General features: G+C 40.4%; 1 protein-coding gene across 1 annotated transcript in view; it reads left to right on the top strand.

The window, feature by feature from the left end:
• The first annotated feature begins 385 nt into the window (after positions 1-385).
• LOC148040042 (3-ketoacyl-acyl carrier protein synthase III) overlaps positions 386-16,613 on the top strand; it is a 35,365-nt gene continuing 19,137 nt past the window's right edge. The window contains exons 1-2 of the mRNA XM_087696370.1: positions 386-969; positions 1,286-1,434. Coding sequence (XP_087552496.1) covers positions 752-969; positions 1,286-1,434 — 367 coding nt within the window. The 5' untranslated portion in view covers positions 386-751. The remainder of the gene's footprint in view (positions 970-1,285; positions 1,435-16,613) is intronic.

The following is a 16,613-nucleotide window of genomic DNA, read 5'->3' as shown; positions in this document are numbered from 1 at the left end:
TGCGCCCAAGCAAGAAGGGGACAATCACCTTTCTTAAAAGAAGGTGCATGGCAATTAATAGGATCTGAACCTCCAACCAATGACTACCAAGCTGATTGAGGCCCTAACGAGTGAGCCAACCACAAATTGTTGTTTATTTTGGCCGCACCTAGTATGTAAGGAAAATCACGAGTTGTTCAGAGGGTGGCAGGGTTTTCGCCCAATGTGTAGCTGGCCTTAGTTATCTTCTTGATTGTCCTTATTTGATGGATTTGTTTGGGATAAATCCATCTTCTCGCTTGTAAGAAGTTGTCGCTCTTGGAACATTAGAGTAAAGTTTGTATTAAAACACAAAAGGACTCCTTGTGTGACCATGTTCTCGTGCATGTGCCTTTGGAGGTGAGGAGAAAAGAGTATGTTTTCGAAAAAGGAAAAAAGGGCGAAACTTATCTAAAAAGAAAATGTTGTTAGAGTGCTGTCTGTCTCGCTTTGCCTTCCGAGTGCTCCTGCTGCAGCAATTTTGGCTATGGTGTCTTAAGCAAAAGCTTCTTCGAAGGCCTCGCCACCTTGCGGTCTCCCCTATGCGCAGCCTTTTGTCCATGGCCCCTGCTTGAAATCCAGGCTCTCCAGCTTCCGATCATCACCACCACCATCATCATCCTCGTCGTCGTTAGCTGCAGCACGGGAAAGAATCGCATACCAACGTCATCGTCGACGTTGTAGCCACAAGAAAAGCCGTTTCCCCCCCTTCCCTCTCCCCCGTTTCGTAGCCATGGCCGTGGCCTGCTCCCCTCACCTCCAAACTTACTCCTCCTCTTCTCCCTTCCCCGCTCTTCCTTCCTCATCCCATTCCCTGCGCTTTGGTGAATCCCTCGACCTCGTCCCCCTTGCCAATTCCTCTCACAGAAGCCTCTGCCTTGTCAAATGCTCCAGCACAGAAGCTCTGGAGGAGCGTGTCGGAGCGGTATCAGCTGCTCCACAGCCGAAAAGGTATCGATTTTCCTTAGATCTCGCCTTGACCTTCAATTTCAAGTATGCATGCAGTCTCGCACACATCCGTGTGGAATTCCATCTTCTCATAACAATGCATGATTCTCTCATTTGTTTCTCACACAGTTTACTTGCATGCATGCCTTTTCAGAAGTAAATGCATGCATGCTGGCCCTTTCCCTCCCCCAGGTCTTGCATGCGTTCTGCTGGTTGCATGCTTTGGATCATCCCTTTGGCTTACGAGGAAAGAGATGCAGCTTTCGCTCTGCAGACATAACTGCAGCACAATGATCACGCATTTTGACCTGTTTTGCAGGATTGTTGGTAGAGGATCAAAGCTTATAGGCTGTGGTTCTGCAACACCCAAGCGTGTAATCTCAAATGATGACCTTTCTAGGTTTGTTGATACTAGTGATGAATGGATTTCAGTTCGTACTGGAATCCGAAAACGGCGAGTCCTTTCAGGTACAAAGAACAGGTTGCCGATGAGTTTTATGTATTCAGACTACTAAGTTGATGAATCAACTAGGAAGCTTATAATACTTGGCACATCTCGTTTCGGTAGCTCAAGAGGTTAACATACACTTTTTTTGTTTGGTGCACCTCTGTTTTGTGAAGAAATTGGATCATGGATTTGAATGTTGCATATTTACGAAGATTTACTGCCGGGTTTCAAGAGGGTGAGTTTAGATAGAGTATGAGCTCATGTAAATTGAACTTTGTAGTGAGACCTTTTGTAAGCTGACAAGTCCAGCTGTACCATGGTTATAAAACCAAAGAAAAAGAGTTTTAATCCACTTTCAAGTTAAAGCATTATAGCCTTTTTGGAACTCAACCAGTCCTCATAAGTGAGCGGCTTTGCTGAACTTTGAAGAAAGAGGCAAAGGGAAAGGGTGACTCAGATTCTTCCTTGTTGGACTCATCTCCAATTTTGGTCGGTAGCCAATGGAATTCATTTTCTAGTCCTAGTGATGTCATCGGTCATAGAGGGATTGTGAGAGGGTGGTGCTAGTGGGGCATCCTAGCCTCACTCCTTTGTATGGTGTGGTGGTTATTTGAGCATGGCTTTCTACATGGATCGTCTAATCTTGCAACTGTTTTGAAATTCTAAAGTTGGTGTCTTTAGGTCCATGATGGGAGTTTGACAATTAGTTGGCTATGCTGCTAGTTGGTTCCCACATGGGGATCTCTTTGGTAGGGTGGTTGAAGGTATTGAATCCATGGTCACGATGTGCTTTTGTACCACTGTTTGTGACAAGCAAAAAGATTTGGCTATTTCTACTCTCTTTGATCTAGGTTTTGAGTATGATTGACATCGGTTGCATCCTTGCAAAGAGGCACTGTGTTGAAAGACAAGCATAACTCTCCTTACACTGGAGAGGATAAGGATAGCTAGGTGTAAATGGATTGGAGGACAGGGGAAACCCTAACCCTAACTCCTCCAGTGGCTATATAAACAGCCTAAAGTACACACTCAATGTAGAGGAGAGTGTACTAGTTGTACCTTGAACAACTGACTAAACAAGATTTTGTTCTTGTACTTGAGCTCTCTCTCCCTCTTGTGCACACTCTCTCATACTTCCAACTCTGATTTGCAACATGGTATCAGAGCCATCTCTGATCCTTTAGCTTCCCTCAGCCTCTTTACACATCTAAGTGTACAAGAAGAACTCTTGCCATCTCAGTTACCTTCCTTTCTACCATAGCCAAGTAGACCCCCTGACCTTGGAGGAGTTGGTGCGTGCAATAGAAGCAGTTTCAGCTCCTGATTCCTTCTAGAGACTTCATCCTTAGCTTAGGGCGCTTCAACACGGCATATCAATCCCTAACATTGGATGACGTGGTGGGCAGCATTGCCACAAATGCAGAAAATGGTGCAGTTTTGACAGCGTGGCAGTTCGTACAACAGTGCGGCCTGCAATAGACGTAATAAGGGCGGCCACCATGGGGCTTTGATAGTCCCCCCAAGTGGGCTATCTCCACCCAAGAGGATTCTCAGAAATTCTTCCTCTGTTGCTCCCATAGAGTCAAACCCTAACTGTGGGTCTTTGGCTTCCATAGCCAGGAAGCTTCAAGCCTCTTCAACCTTCAAAATTTTCAATGTTTGGTCACTAACAATGATTTTAATCACTAAATCATCTCTTCCAAAATTAGTTACTAATCTGGGAACTTCATTTTTGAGGTTCTTTTACTTGGAAGGTCGTCATCAAGCTCATCAAGACCGACATCTATCATCTCTAGCAACATAAACTAGAGATGAGTGTTTGTAAGCACTAAGGCACATTGCTTAATCATTATTGTTGCTGGCACCTACACATTCTTAGTTTTTTCATCTGAAAATTTAAACAATTGAGTGCTTTACTTCATGTTGTAAGGCTATGTGTACAATTATAAACACATAGACCATCCTATCCTAAACTTGTATTGCATATCATGTGTGGTTTTTTCAAGTACCCTGGTAAATGAAATCAGAGGGATGAGTGTCATTGTACTTTCCTCGGAGTCATTAGCAACAAGCATTGAAATCATAGACCGTCCTTGTCCAACACAAGGTTCATCTATTAAGCCATACCACAAGGAGGAGCTCGAAGTCCAGTCTAGGTTCACATTATTAAAGCCTAAAAAGACCATTAAACCTTGGAAGAAGACTGCACATAAGAAAGGATCGCCAAAGTCATATTTTGAAATATTACATATGTATGATTTTCAGCCTTTCTCCTCATTACAACTTTGATATCAATTGTTTGATTTGCTTCCGCATTCAGTGGCAAGGTTGTAAGGGACTGGACACTGCCCTTGTCCTAACAAGTGGTAAGACCTTCCCAATAGCCACAACATATGCTGATGTCCGTTCTCAAATTTGAAAATTTAATGGAAAAGATTTCCATCCTTGGCAAGTCTTGGTCAAATACAAAATGATGGAAAGAGGATACTGGCCCTTCATAAAAGGGACCAAAGTAATTGACCCATCCAATCCCCTTGATGTAGAAGATGATGAACGGGCTCAGGCCATCATCATGCTTCATTTAGATTAATCTTTAATTCATCACATTGACCAATTCTCAACTGTAAAAGAAAAGTGGGATGAGCTTGAAAGGCTCTACTGTGCTACAAGGAAGAACTCTAAGATATTTCTCAAGATTGAGTTTTTTAGCTTGGAATACAAATAGGGAGAAGATCTAAGCAAGTTTATTTCACATATGAAGGGGCTTACGGCACAGCTTGCCTCCGTTCAAGCACCCATCTATGATGAAGATGCCATTGCCATCCTGCTAAAGTCTGTGAAGAAGGCTTTTCCAACCCTTTGTCTCTTTTATGAAGGGCTAGTAGCCTCGTTCCATCATTTTATATTTTACCAGGACTTGCCAGGGATGGAAATCTTTTGCACTGAACTTGCGAATTTGAGGCCTTATATTTGCATAGGCCATGGCCATTATAGGAAGTGACTACCCTAACTAATATCCTAAACAACCCAACTTTAGCAAGTACCATCCAGTCATACCTGGATGAAGAGAAGAGAAACAATACTGAAGGGTCTTCAGCATTTATTTCCCATGAGCAAGTGTTAGCCCATACAACTTCTACTAAGTGCTCCTGTCACAAAAATGGGCATATTATGAGCAATTGCTGGAATGAAGTGCAATAAATGCAAAAAGACTGGGCATATCACCAGTAAGTGTCCTAGTGTTCTAGAAGCATCTAAGGAATCGGAGGTCAACTTTACCTCCCAATCCACAGGTGACCGACTCTTTTGAGTCTTGTAACACTCTCTACCTATAACTTTTTCGTGTAGCTTGATTTATAAAGGCATCTCATTGAGAATTAAGGGGAGGCATCCTATTATGGTTTATCCAATGCCACTTGACATTGAGGGGGGGTGTTGAAAGATAAGCATAGGAACTCTCCTTACACTGGAGAGGATAAGGGTAGCTAGGTGTAAATGGATTGGAGGACAGGGGAAACCCTAACCCTAACTCCTCTAGTGGCTATATAAACAGTCTAAAGTACACACTCAATGTAGAGGAGAGTGTACTAGTTGTACCTTAAACAACTGACTAAATAAGATCTTGTTCTTGTACTTGAGCTCTCTCTCTCTCCCTCTTGTGCACACTCTCTCATGCTTCCAACTCTGATTTGCAACACTAGAGGCATTGTGGCTAGTTGTTAAGAGTGCTAGTTATTGTGTTGGTATTGTACTTATTGTCATGCTTTCTATTATGGATTTCATCATTTGTTCATGAGTCTTTTTAAGTTCCATGTTCTTTGTGTTCAGTGTTCATTTTGTTTGTGGTTCTTGCCTAAGTTGGATTAGATGTTGCCTTTAACATAAGACCCTCTCATTGTTTCACAAGCTTCTTGACTTGAATGGAGTTTGTAGGAAATAATCTCAGATGTGAACATGTGTAAAAACATCCTTTGGCTTGTGTATTTCTATTCAATAAAGGTCGGGCAAGATGGTGTTTGCATTTCCCCGTATAAATCAAGGCCTTGTATCTATAAAACCAGCCTCCTTGTTTATAAAAGGGTGGTGGAACCGTGAATAAGACCGATTTACAGCAATTTACAGCAATCAATAAATTCATAAGCTCGATAATAAATAGGCTAAATTACCCTCACGAAATTGAGATTAGTTGATGCCTAGACTCCTAGTTAGCCCGAGAGTGTTGGCACCCCTTGCGATATCTATTTTCACATCAATTCCAAATCTTGTACAATAGAGATTTGACTTGAATCCTTGAGAAGTGTTAGGCCGTGCTTGGAACTCAAGAGATTCGGTCTTGAATTCCCACTTCCTCTTTAGACCGAGCGAGTTTTCCTACAACATTTAGAATATCTGTTGATTTTAGAAGCTAGGATGCCCAAATTGAATCCTCTCGAGTTGCATGCAAATCAATCCACTTGTAGACTATAGACTACGAGTCTGTCGTGAGTTGAGCTGAGAGTGCAGATGAGAAGAGTTGAGAGTAGTAGAGAGAGAGAGAGTGAGCACGACACTTGATGTTCGGTACAATGACTTGTGTACCACATTTTTAGGTTTTGAATATATATAAAGTATAAAGTGTAAGGGTGCGTTCACACCCGAACGTAATAAAAGGCACGGTGACCCTTTATTTCCAACAACCTCCCACCTAAAGGCAACATGCCTGAAGGTAGGGGAAAGAATCAGCTAAGTCTATGTATGTACAAAGCTGAAAGGCACATATACTATCCAACCCCTATCATTTGGCGACAATGAGTAAATTGCTCGGTTGGGAGACCTTTCGTGAGAAGGTTTGCAGGATTATCATCTATATGTACCTTGACAAGCTCAATGCCTTTATTGTCAAGTACATCCCTAATGAAGTGATACTTCACCTGTATGTGCTGTCTTTGCATGAAAGACAGGATTCCGTGCTAGCATGATAGCACTCTGATTGTCACAGTGGAAGATAGGAATCTCTGTAATCCCAAGCTCTCTCACCAATCGTGAGAGCCATAAGGCCTCTTTAGAGGCCTCTATGGCAGTCACATATTTTGCCTTTGTAGTAGACAGTGCAACACACTTTTGCAGCCTAGATATCCAAGAGATTGCTTCTCCTGTGAACATAAACACATATCTTGAAATAGATTTCTTGCAGTCAGGATGGCCAGCATAGTCTGCATCCGTAAAACCAACAACAGATGACTTTTGCTTACCAAAGCAGATACACGAATCCTTTGTGCCCTTAAGGTATCTCATGATACCCTTCACTGCTTCTCAACGCTTTTTGCCAGGATATGCCATGTATTTGCTAACCACTCCCACTGCAAATGCAATGTCAAGACGTGTAGTAATCATAGCATACATCAAGCTACCAACAGTTGAAGCATAGGGTATCTTGTCCATTTCAGCGTTCCCATCATCTGATGTAGGGCTGTCATCTGCACTAAGTTTCACATATGGAGGCAATGGTACATTGATAGCTTCCCCCCCTCCATATTGAAATGTTGTAGAACTTTGGTAATATACTCTTGTTGTGACAGATAAAGAAGACCCTTTGATTTGTCTCTAAGTATACGCATGTGATTTGCCTCACTGAGATCTTTCATATCAAAGCTATTGTGTAGACTATGCTTCAAGGAGTCCGAGGCATGAATATCCTTGCCTGCATTTAGCATGTCATCCACATACAATACCAAGAGAATAAGGCTGCCATTTGCTGCCTTCTTGGTATATAAGCAGTGATCAACTTGAGAACGATTAAATCCCTGAGATTACATGAATGTATCAAATTTGTGATACCATTCGTGTGGTGCCTGCTTCAGCCCATAGAGACTTTTGTTGAGTTTACATACCATGTGCTCATTTCCCTTTTCAACAAAACCATCAAGCTGCTGCATATAGATTTCTTGATGCATATCACCATGTAAGAAGGCGGTTTTTACATCCATTTGTATGAGTTCCATGTCCTCAGATGCAACCAAGCCCAAGATGGTTCGCAAAGTAGTCATTTTGACTATAGGAGAAAAGATTTCATCAAAATCAATTCCATGTTCTTGCTTGTACCCTTTAGCAAGCAAGTGTGTCTTGTACTTGGGCAAAGAACCAGAAGTGACTTTCATTTTGTAAACCCATTTTGCAGGGTAGCACTTTTTGTCCTTTTGGCAAAAGTACCAAATCCCAAGTGCCATTCTTCATGAGAGATTCCATCTCTGATAGCATTGCTTTTTGCCATTTCTTACTATCTCGTTTGTCCATTGCTTCATGGAAGCATGATGGTTCACCGCAATCTGTTATCATAACATAATCGGCCACATAGTTTACTCCAGGAACAAATCTACTTGGCTGTTTTTGCACTTTGGTCGACCTGCGGACCTAAAGGTCAATATTTGCTAACTGTTCAGCCTGTAAATCTGCATTAAATCTGCATTAACAACTTGCTGTTCTGTAGGTACAGCTTGCTGTATAACTAGTTCAAGTTGTTCCAGGTGCACATGTTCTTACTGAATTTGTGGGACATCATGGGAAAGATCTTGCTGATCATTTACATCATCATTCCTTGCATTTCAGGGACATTTTCAGCAGGTATTTGCTGTTGTCTAATGGGCATTCTTTGCTGTCCTATTGGTATATCCTCCTGACATACAACCCTTCTAACTTCCTCTATTCTTTCTGGCTGTTTGTGCATGCAATCTTCCCGGAAGATAACATCACTGTTGTGTACTACTTTTCTTTTCTCAAGATCCCATAATCTACACCCCATTTTACCTTCATCACCATATCCTAGGAAAATACATTTACAGGACTTCGGCTCAAGTTTGCTGCATTCTTCCTTACGTATGTGCACAAATGCCTCGCAGCCAAACACTTTTAAGTGTGCATACGAAGGTGGCTTGCCCGACCACGCTTCTTTGGGAACTCCTCCCTCCCCCCAAAGACTTGTTTGGTGACCAATTAATCAAGTGTACGACTGTCATAACAGCCTCTACCTATAAACCATGGGGTAAAGCAACATGTGATAGCATTGTATGGACCTTGTCTTGAATGGTCTAATTCATACGCTCTGCAATACCATTTTGAGGCGGATTATGAGGAGCAGTAATCTCTCTCTTAATCCCTTTGATGTCACAAAAGTCTTGAAAGGCTTTGGACACATATTCCCCACCATTGTTAGAGCGAAGGCATTTTAATGTCTTGCTGGTCTGATTTTCAGCAAATGCTAGGAATTTTTTAAATTTATCCAAGGCCTCGTTTTTGCGACGGATTGGATAAACCCAAACTTTGCATGCGGCATCATCAACAAAGGTAATAAAATACTTCTTTTCCCCTAAAGATAACTCTGGCATTTGACATACATCTGAATGTACTAACTCTAAGGGTGAAGACTTTAGCGAAAGAGATTTTTTGTGTGACGTTTGAGCATGTTTACCATAGATGCAATGATCATATTGTTTAAAATCAGCATACCTCAAATACGGTAAATAACCCAAAAGAGAGAGCACTTTCATTCTAGATTGACTCAATGTGTCCCAACCGGCTATGTCATAAAGAAACACTTGACTGCTCAGTTATGGCGACAACATGGTTAAGTACACTAGATACATGTAAAGGATACAGAGTATCACTTTTGGACCCCTTGGCAACAATGCGGGAGCTCTTACATATTTTCCATTCGCTATCCCCAAAGGTGGTGTGATAGCCTTCATCATCTAGTTGCCCTCTGCTGATCAAGCTCTTTTTAGGCTGAGGTACATGTCTCACATTATGCAAAACAAACATGGAGAGCCATATTGAAATTCTAGTTCACATTGCCAACACCTACAATTTTACATGTATAGTTATCCCCCAAGTGGACAACACCACGCATTGCTCCATTGTAGTTAGAGAACCACTCATGATGTGGTGTGACATGAAAGGACGCGCATGAATTAAGTATCCAAGTATGAATGTCATCCTTAGAATTTGCAATCAATGCATGTGCATCCAAAGAAGAAGCTAGAAGTACATCACCGTCATTGTCATTATCATGAGTGACTACATTAACCTTGTCGATTTTCACATTGCTCTTTTTGGCATGCTGACTGTCCTCGTTTTCAGCCTTGTTGACTTCATTGTTTTTGTTTTTACCCTTCTCTTTCTTCAGCTGAAAGTAATCCCTTTTGTAGTGCCCCTTTTTGCCACAATGATGGCACTCCACGTTCTTTCCACGAGACTTACTGCGTGCTTGGTTTTCAAAACTGTTCTTATACTGAAATTTGCCTCTAGTGTTTAATGCATTTGAAGACTCGTTTGCTAAGTTTTTTGCCTATTGAGTTCTTCCATCAACGAAGAACTCTCCACATCAAAGTATAACAGCTGAGCATTTGAATGACTCAAAGTTGTCTTGAAAGTATCCCAACTTTCAGGTAGGGTGCATAGCAAGAAAGTAGCTTTGAACTCTTCATCAATATGAAAATCCAAAGCAATCAACAGACTGAAAATTGAGTTAAACTCATTCAAGTGTACAGACATGGCTATATCCTCTTTCATGTGAAAGTCCATCAAAATTTTCAGCCAATAAACCTTGTTAACTGCACTTTTTTGAGCATACAATTCTTCAAGCCTTTGCCACATTGCATATGCTGAATTCAGCTTCTCAATGTTGAAGAGCAAGTTGTTTGACACTGAGAGCTCAATGGTAGAGCGAGCAAGTTTGTCCAAGTCATCCCACTCGTCTTGTTCCGTGTTTGCTGGTTTGATTCCCTTTGTTTTGATGGGCTTTTCATGTTTTTTTTGCACCAAGACATTGTAGCATTGTTTTTGCCAGATGGCAAAATTATGGACACCCTCAAGCTTCTTAATGTGCAAAAGATTACTGCTGACACTGTTTCCAGCCATAATTTGCAGCCCCAATTTGACTATCTAGTCACCAAAGACAAGTCCAAATATGACACAAGTGACCACAATGCAAAGAGTACCAACCAGCAATGAAAATCCCAAGATTGCAGAAATTTTCAGAATTAAAAAAATGTCATTTGCTGCACTCTTAAAGCAATTTGTGACACAATTAGAGACCAAGCTACCAATTACATGTGAAATCCCCAAAAATTCAGTGCAATTTCTGCTCCAAAGGCATTTCTGAGCACAAATTTGACAATCTGGGTTAGAAGCCCCAAATTTTAAGAAGATAATCTGTTCAAATTGCATCAATTCAAGTACCCAAATGCATAGAGCAGGCAATTCTTGCACAAATTGATGAAATTCTGCAAAAGCCCCAAATTCATGGGCAATTGTGCATTGATTTTGCAATTTCTGAGTCATATTGTCCACTTCTGCATTAAAATCCCCAAATCCGGGGAAAGCCCCAATTTTTCAGGAGCAAACGTGCACAAATTTGTATTCTATGCTTGTATGCACGAACGTCCGGTAGGGAAAGGAAAGGAAACCTCTTTTTTTTTTTCTTTATAATTTCAGATTAAAAAAAAAAAGTTGACCGTCAGGTATGGTTTGTTACGACCCGCCCAGTCATGGCCCTCATGTGTGACCTGTCGGACAGGTCACTGCCTTCCTGTCAGAGCGCCCGCTGAAGCTCGTCTCGTCCGGTCGCGCGCTGTGGCTTGCAGCCCGTTTCACTTGCCGTGCTACGTTTCTTCTGCGCCGTTTCATGTCTGCTGTGCCTGGTCACCTTGCCTGCAGCGTGGTCGCATGCGACTGCAGCGTGGTCGCTTGCGACGTGTTTCCTACAGCCTATGACGTGCCGACTATCCGTCAAACTTGCTGCTTGGTTTGCGGCTTGTCGCCCCGACTTTTTGTTGTCTCTTATGCACGTATCAAACATTGACAGCTGATGCTTGAAGTTCCTGCTCACCTCTCACAAGCTTTGTGAAACGTGCACAACCTGTGTGCTCTGATACCAGTTTGTAGACAACGAGTCTATCATGAGCTGAGCTAAGAGTGCAGATGAGAAGAGTTGAGAGCAGTAGAGAGTGAGAGAGTGAGCACGACACTTGATGTTCGGTACAATGACTTGTGTACCACATCTTTAGGTTTTGAATATATATAAAGTACAAAGTGTAAGGGTGCGTTCAAACCTGAACACAATAAAAGGCACGGTGACCCTTTATTCCCAACATAGACCTCCAAAATCTCACCTATTTTACTGTCTATTGGCTGAATTTAAATCAACAACCTTCCTCAATCACCGAGGCATACATGCATGCAACCCAACACAACCATGTAGACCCTAAATTTTACTGGTTTCAGATTGAGCACAGTAAATCCCCAATCAGCAACACATTAGTTTTAAATACAAGGCTCAAATCTTCAATTTCCATTGCCGCATTGCACATGCATCTGACCAAGATGAGAGAGAAGAAGCATGAGAGGAATTTCTAGTTTTTTGTCCCAAAATGGTGACCAACATCAGTTGCCTGCTTGAAATAGTGATCAGCATAATAATATTCAATTTGCCCCTTGTTTTTGAACGCTTGGGGAATGAAATTGAGTCTTTAACAGTTGCATGCAGGTCATTGTTGCCGTAGATGATGAAATCTCTTTAATCTTGCTGTTATTCTTCAGATTTGCAGCAACAATCCTTCGTGTATGGTTGTGATTTGTTGGGATGCATCTCGAGATGATTTGTAAGATCTAATTTCATCTGAAATTAGGTCTGTAACAGAAAATTAAGACTCAATAAAAGTCAGATTTGTTGAGAGAGAAGAGATGAACAGCAGATTAGAGAGAATACTCTTGACTTTCCTGCAAGAGAGGTGCTTGCACAGCAGTTGCCCTTTGTTTCTAGCCCAAAAAATTGCTATAGATCAGGTTGTCCTACTGTAATTAGGGTTTTTCTGCTGTCTAATCCTTGAGAATCAGGTTTAGAAGCTGTTAATTGCTCCATAATGAGCATCAACTGCTGTTTATTGTCCACCAAGTTCAGCTGTATCACCTTTGGTATGCCCTCATTTAAAATAACATTAGATGTTGTTAGCCTCAATTTGGAATATTTAATCTCTTTGAACGTGAAAGTATTGAAACTTTTAGAAACATTAGTCTTAGATACTAAGTCGTTTAAATCTCTAATCCCTACAACACCAAAGTCATTTCCAAGGGGATATTTAATGTCCCTGATCAAGATCTAACCTAGGTACCCATGGGTACTTTTCCACCACAACTTCTATCACTGTTCCCCCATTGCCCAGGCTAGACTAAATTGTCATGATACACATTCAACTTAATTTCACATGTGTACATTAGTGTTCCAAAGAGCATTAAGTTAAAAATTCTCTTTTTTTTCACATTCACCAAGAAGACTATCCAATCTCTTCTTTTAGTGCTCGCATCTCTATAAGTGTTTATCATTTTCTATCTTTCCAATGGCGCTTCAATATTACTAGAATAATAAATGAAGCTAATGATTTAATTAAATTTCATGAATATTTTTGATTAAAGTGAACTTTAATTCTAGTACCCCTAGCTCTTCGCACGGTGACTATTGTACCGGTAATGAAGGATTTGACACTAGGGCATGTGGTGGACAAGTGTGTGAGCCATGTGGTATATGGCCGGGGCTAAAGAAACAAGGTGCACTGTGAAACTTTCATTAAATTGAAAGTTTGCATCTCAACATTGAGTTACATTGAAAGTTTTATACAGTACGTAGCTCGTTAGAGCACTTAAGTTATTAAGTAGTCTCTGAGCTAAAGTTTCACGTAGTAGGTAGCTCACTTGTGATTAATGACTAAGTCATTAATTGGCCCTTAATAAAGAACGCGACATGATTAAGGAGCAGCTAATTACTCATTTGAAAAGCTTATCTTGGCTATTTGGGACATCTTCTATCTCGTTTTAGAGCAATCAGAGTTTGGAGACAGTCACTCTTCTCTTTCTTGTTGCAGAAAATTGTAGATTTCAACCATGGAATGAGCTTACAGTATAGATGAAGCGTGGGCAATAATCAATTTTTCTTCTCTTGGCATAGGGATATTATTGGGCAGCCTCGTAACTCCATATACAACAAAGTATGTTGCTTGAGCTAAATATCAGAAAAAGACAACACTATGGGTTGAGATTCTATCTTTTTCTTCTTCTTCTTCGAGATCTTAAGCCTAGTGCACTTCTTGGGCAAATTTGTTGATAAGAAAACGATATTCTTATAGTTTCATTGTGAGAAACCTCCTTTTTGTAAGATAAACATCATGAGACTGCATGGAGACTATGCATGAGAGTTATCTCAGCAAATGTTGCACAAAATTGGGGTCAGATGCTTGTTGTTTTGAGGGTTTGATAGGCTAAAGTGTTCATTCGCAGGTTTAAAGAGAACACTCTATAATTGATTGGAGGCCAATAGTGAATGTTTCAAGGCCATTGTGCACTCATGGATTAGGTATGTCATGAGGAATCCTTGAAATATAGCCATTTGTAACCAATTTCGAGCATGTTTCTGTAATCTAAAGAATACTAAAAGAGGCACCAAGTGTTGGGACTAACAAGTGTCAATGTGTGATGCAAGAGTACTAACACCCTTTAACATCTATAAATAGACGGGTTGCCTACCATTTAACCTTATCTCTTTTGTATAGGTTTCTTACTCTACCATGTAGATTTTAGCCAGTAGCCATCTACCATCTACTGTTCAACTATCATTGATTCCAGCTCATTACTATCCAGCCGTAGGTGATCTATTTTCAGCCATTGCCTTGTTGTTTGGAGGTGCCCGTTTGCTACATCATCACAGCATTTGATTCGCTTATGTTTTTAGCATTTGAAGTTGGGCGACAAGTTGCTGCCATCTCTCCCAATGGGTGATTGTTGGAGTACTTACAGTTTTGCTATCTAGCACACCGTCTACATTAGCAAACATCTTTTTTGTTGTCGCCTGACAGTTCTCTATCTTGGAAACTTTACCTTGATGCTTTTCAATTGGAGCATCGGGCTCAGTTAGGCTTTAATAGAGCGTAGATTTGGAGCATTGCATGATGCTCAAAAGGGGGATGATACTTGTACTTCCTTAGTACAGATATACTCACATATCTAGATGCCATGTTGGATCTTAACTACGTGTAATTGGGGTCGCTTGTGATGTTTCAAGAGGGGGTATGTTGATAGAATGAGAAACAAACTTAGTGATGTAATTAAAGTTGATGAAGATTTTTAATTGAAATGAACTTAAATTTTGGTAACCCTAGATTTTGGCATGGTGACCATTGTATCGACAGTGAAGGATTTGACATTGGGGCATGTGGTAGACAAGTATGAGGGACCATATGGTATATGGCCAGGGCTAAAGGAACAAGGTGCAACGTGAAACTTTCATTAACTTGGAAGTTCGCACCGTACAATTGAGTTACATTGAAAGTTTCACCTAGTAAGTGATTCACTTAGGGTGCTCAAGTTATTAAGCAAATCAAGCCTTGAGCTAAAGTCTCGCCCAATGAGTAGCTTATTTATGATTAATGACTAATCAAGCTTTGAGCTGAAGTCTCGCCCAATGAGTAGCTTACTTATGATTAATGACTAAGTTATTAATTAGCCCTTTATAAAAAACGTGATATGATTGAGGAGTAGTTGGTTACTCATTTGGAAAGCTTATCTTGGCTATTTGGGGCTTTTTCTTTCTCATTTTGGAGCAACCCAAGTTTGGAGACAGTCACTCTTTTAGAAAATTGCAGATTTCAACAATTGGAGTGAGCTTAGATTATAGATGGAGTGTGGACAACAGTTAATTTTTCTTCTCTTAGCATGGGGATTGCATTAGGCAGCCTCGTAACTGCATGTACAACAAGGTATCCTATTGTTTTTGGGCTAAATATTAGAAAAACAAGTTATGATAACACTGTGGATTGAGATCCTTTCTTCTTTTTCTTCTTCAAGATCTTAAGCCTAGTGCACTTTCTAGGTAATTTTGTCGCAAAGAAAGCAACATTCGCACATTTTCATTGTGAGAAACCCATTGTTTGCAAAAGGAACATCGTGGGACTGCATGGGGACTATGCAAGAGAGTTATCTTAGCAAATGCTACACAAAATTGGGTTCAAATGCTTGTTATTTTTAGGGTTTGGCAAACTGAAGTGTTCATTTACAGCTTTGAACAAAACACTCTACAGCTGATTGGAGGCCAGCAGTGAAGGTGTCAAGGTGATTGTCCAACTATGGATCAGTTATATCGTGAGAAATCGTGGAAATATGACCATTTGTAACCAATTTCGAGCATATTTCAGTAATCCAAAGAAATATTGAAAGGGGTATTAACCTTTGGGGCCACCAAGTGTCAATGTGTGGTGTAGGACACTTTAGCTCTAGGTGTGTTTGGATTTCTCTTGCTGAATTTATTGTTAAGCTGAACTAAGTGTTTGCTAAAATGTGGTTTATTGCCCTTTGGGCTTCCAAAGGTCGGTTTCATCAATGTGACTTGTCTTCATGTTAGCGTGGCTTCTCATGTGGAGGCTTGGCTTACCATTTGAAGACTCAAATTAAATCCTTTGCTTTTCAATGTAATGTAGCTTAAACCTCTACTTTCTAGCATAATACAATGCAAAAGCCAAAGTTTTCTTATTACCCTAATAAAAATGAGCAGAGAAAATACAGTAGATGTGGGAATTGCCAAAATGGTAAAGATAGGCAATCTCCAATAGTTATAGGGTTGTGGGAAATGAAGAAACAAAACATAAAGAAAATGTGAGTTTGAAACATAAGAAGTGGGAAATGCTCCAAAACACCTCTTGGGAGGACCCAAATTGCTAAACCGTATGGAGACAAGCTTGAAATGTGTATCTCCAGTTGAAACATTGCGCCTTTGGAGAAATGGTTGCCACCTGGCGTTTTGACTTGGGGAAACTTTTGGGTTTCACTCATTTTCCCACATTGTTGAAACAATATATTAAAATAAATATTATGGCTAACTTAAGGATTAACATTAAATGTTTTTCGTTTTTCATTTTTAATGTTTTGTACTCGTCATTTTTAACGTTATCATTTTTAATGTCTCTTTTTTCTTTTAATTTTATCATTTTAATGTTTTACTTTTATTCTTTGAGTTGAGGGGGCTTTGTCGCACCAACTAGTTTACATGTGCATGACTTATTGTAACTTCTAGAATATCGTGGCTCAGCCTTGATCGTTTGCTATGCTAAGAATGACTAGAATATAACAAAAATAAGCACGAAAATTTTAATAAATAGAGTATAATTTAGCCTCAAGATTGCAT

The sequence above is a fragment of the Lygodium microphyllum genome, chromosome 2 (genome assembly GCF_053477565.2).
Source record: "Lygodium microphyllum isolate KBCC chromosome 2, Lygodium_microphyllum_v1.1.10, whole genome shotgun sequence".
Lineage (NCBI taxonomy): Eukaryota > Viridiplantae > Streptophyta > Polypodiopsida > Schizaeales > Lygodiaceae > Lygodium > Lygodium microphyllum.
Note: the sequence above shows the minus strand (reverse complement) of the source record. Positions and strands in the feature narration are given on the sequence as shown.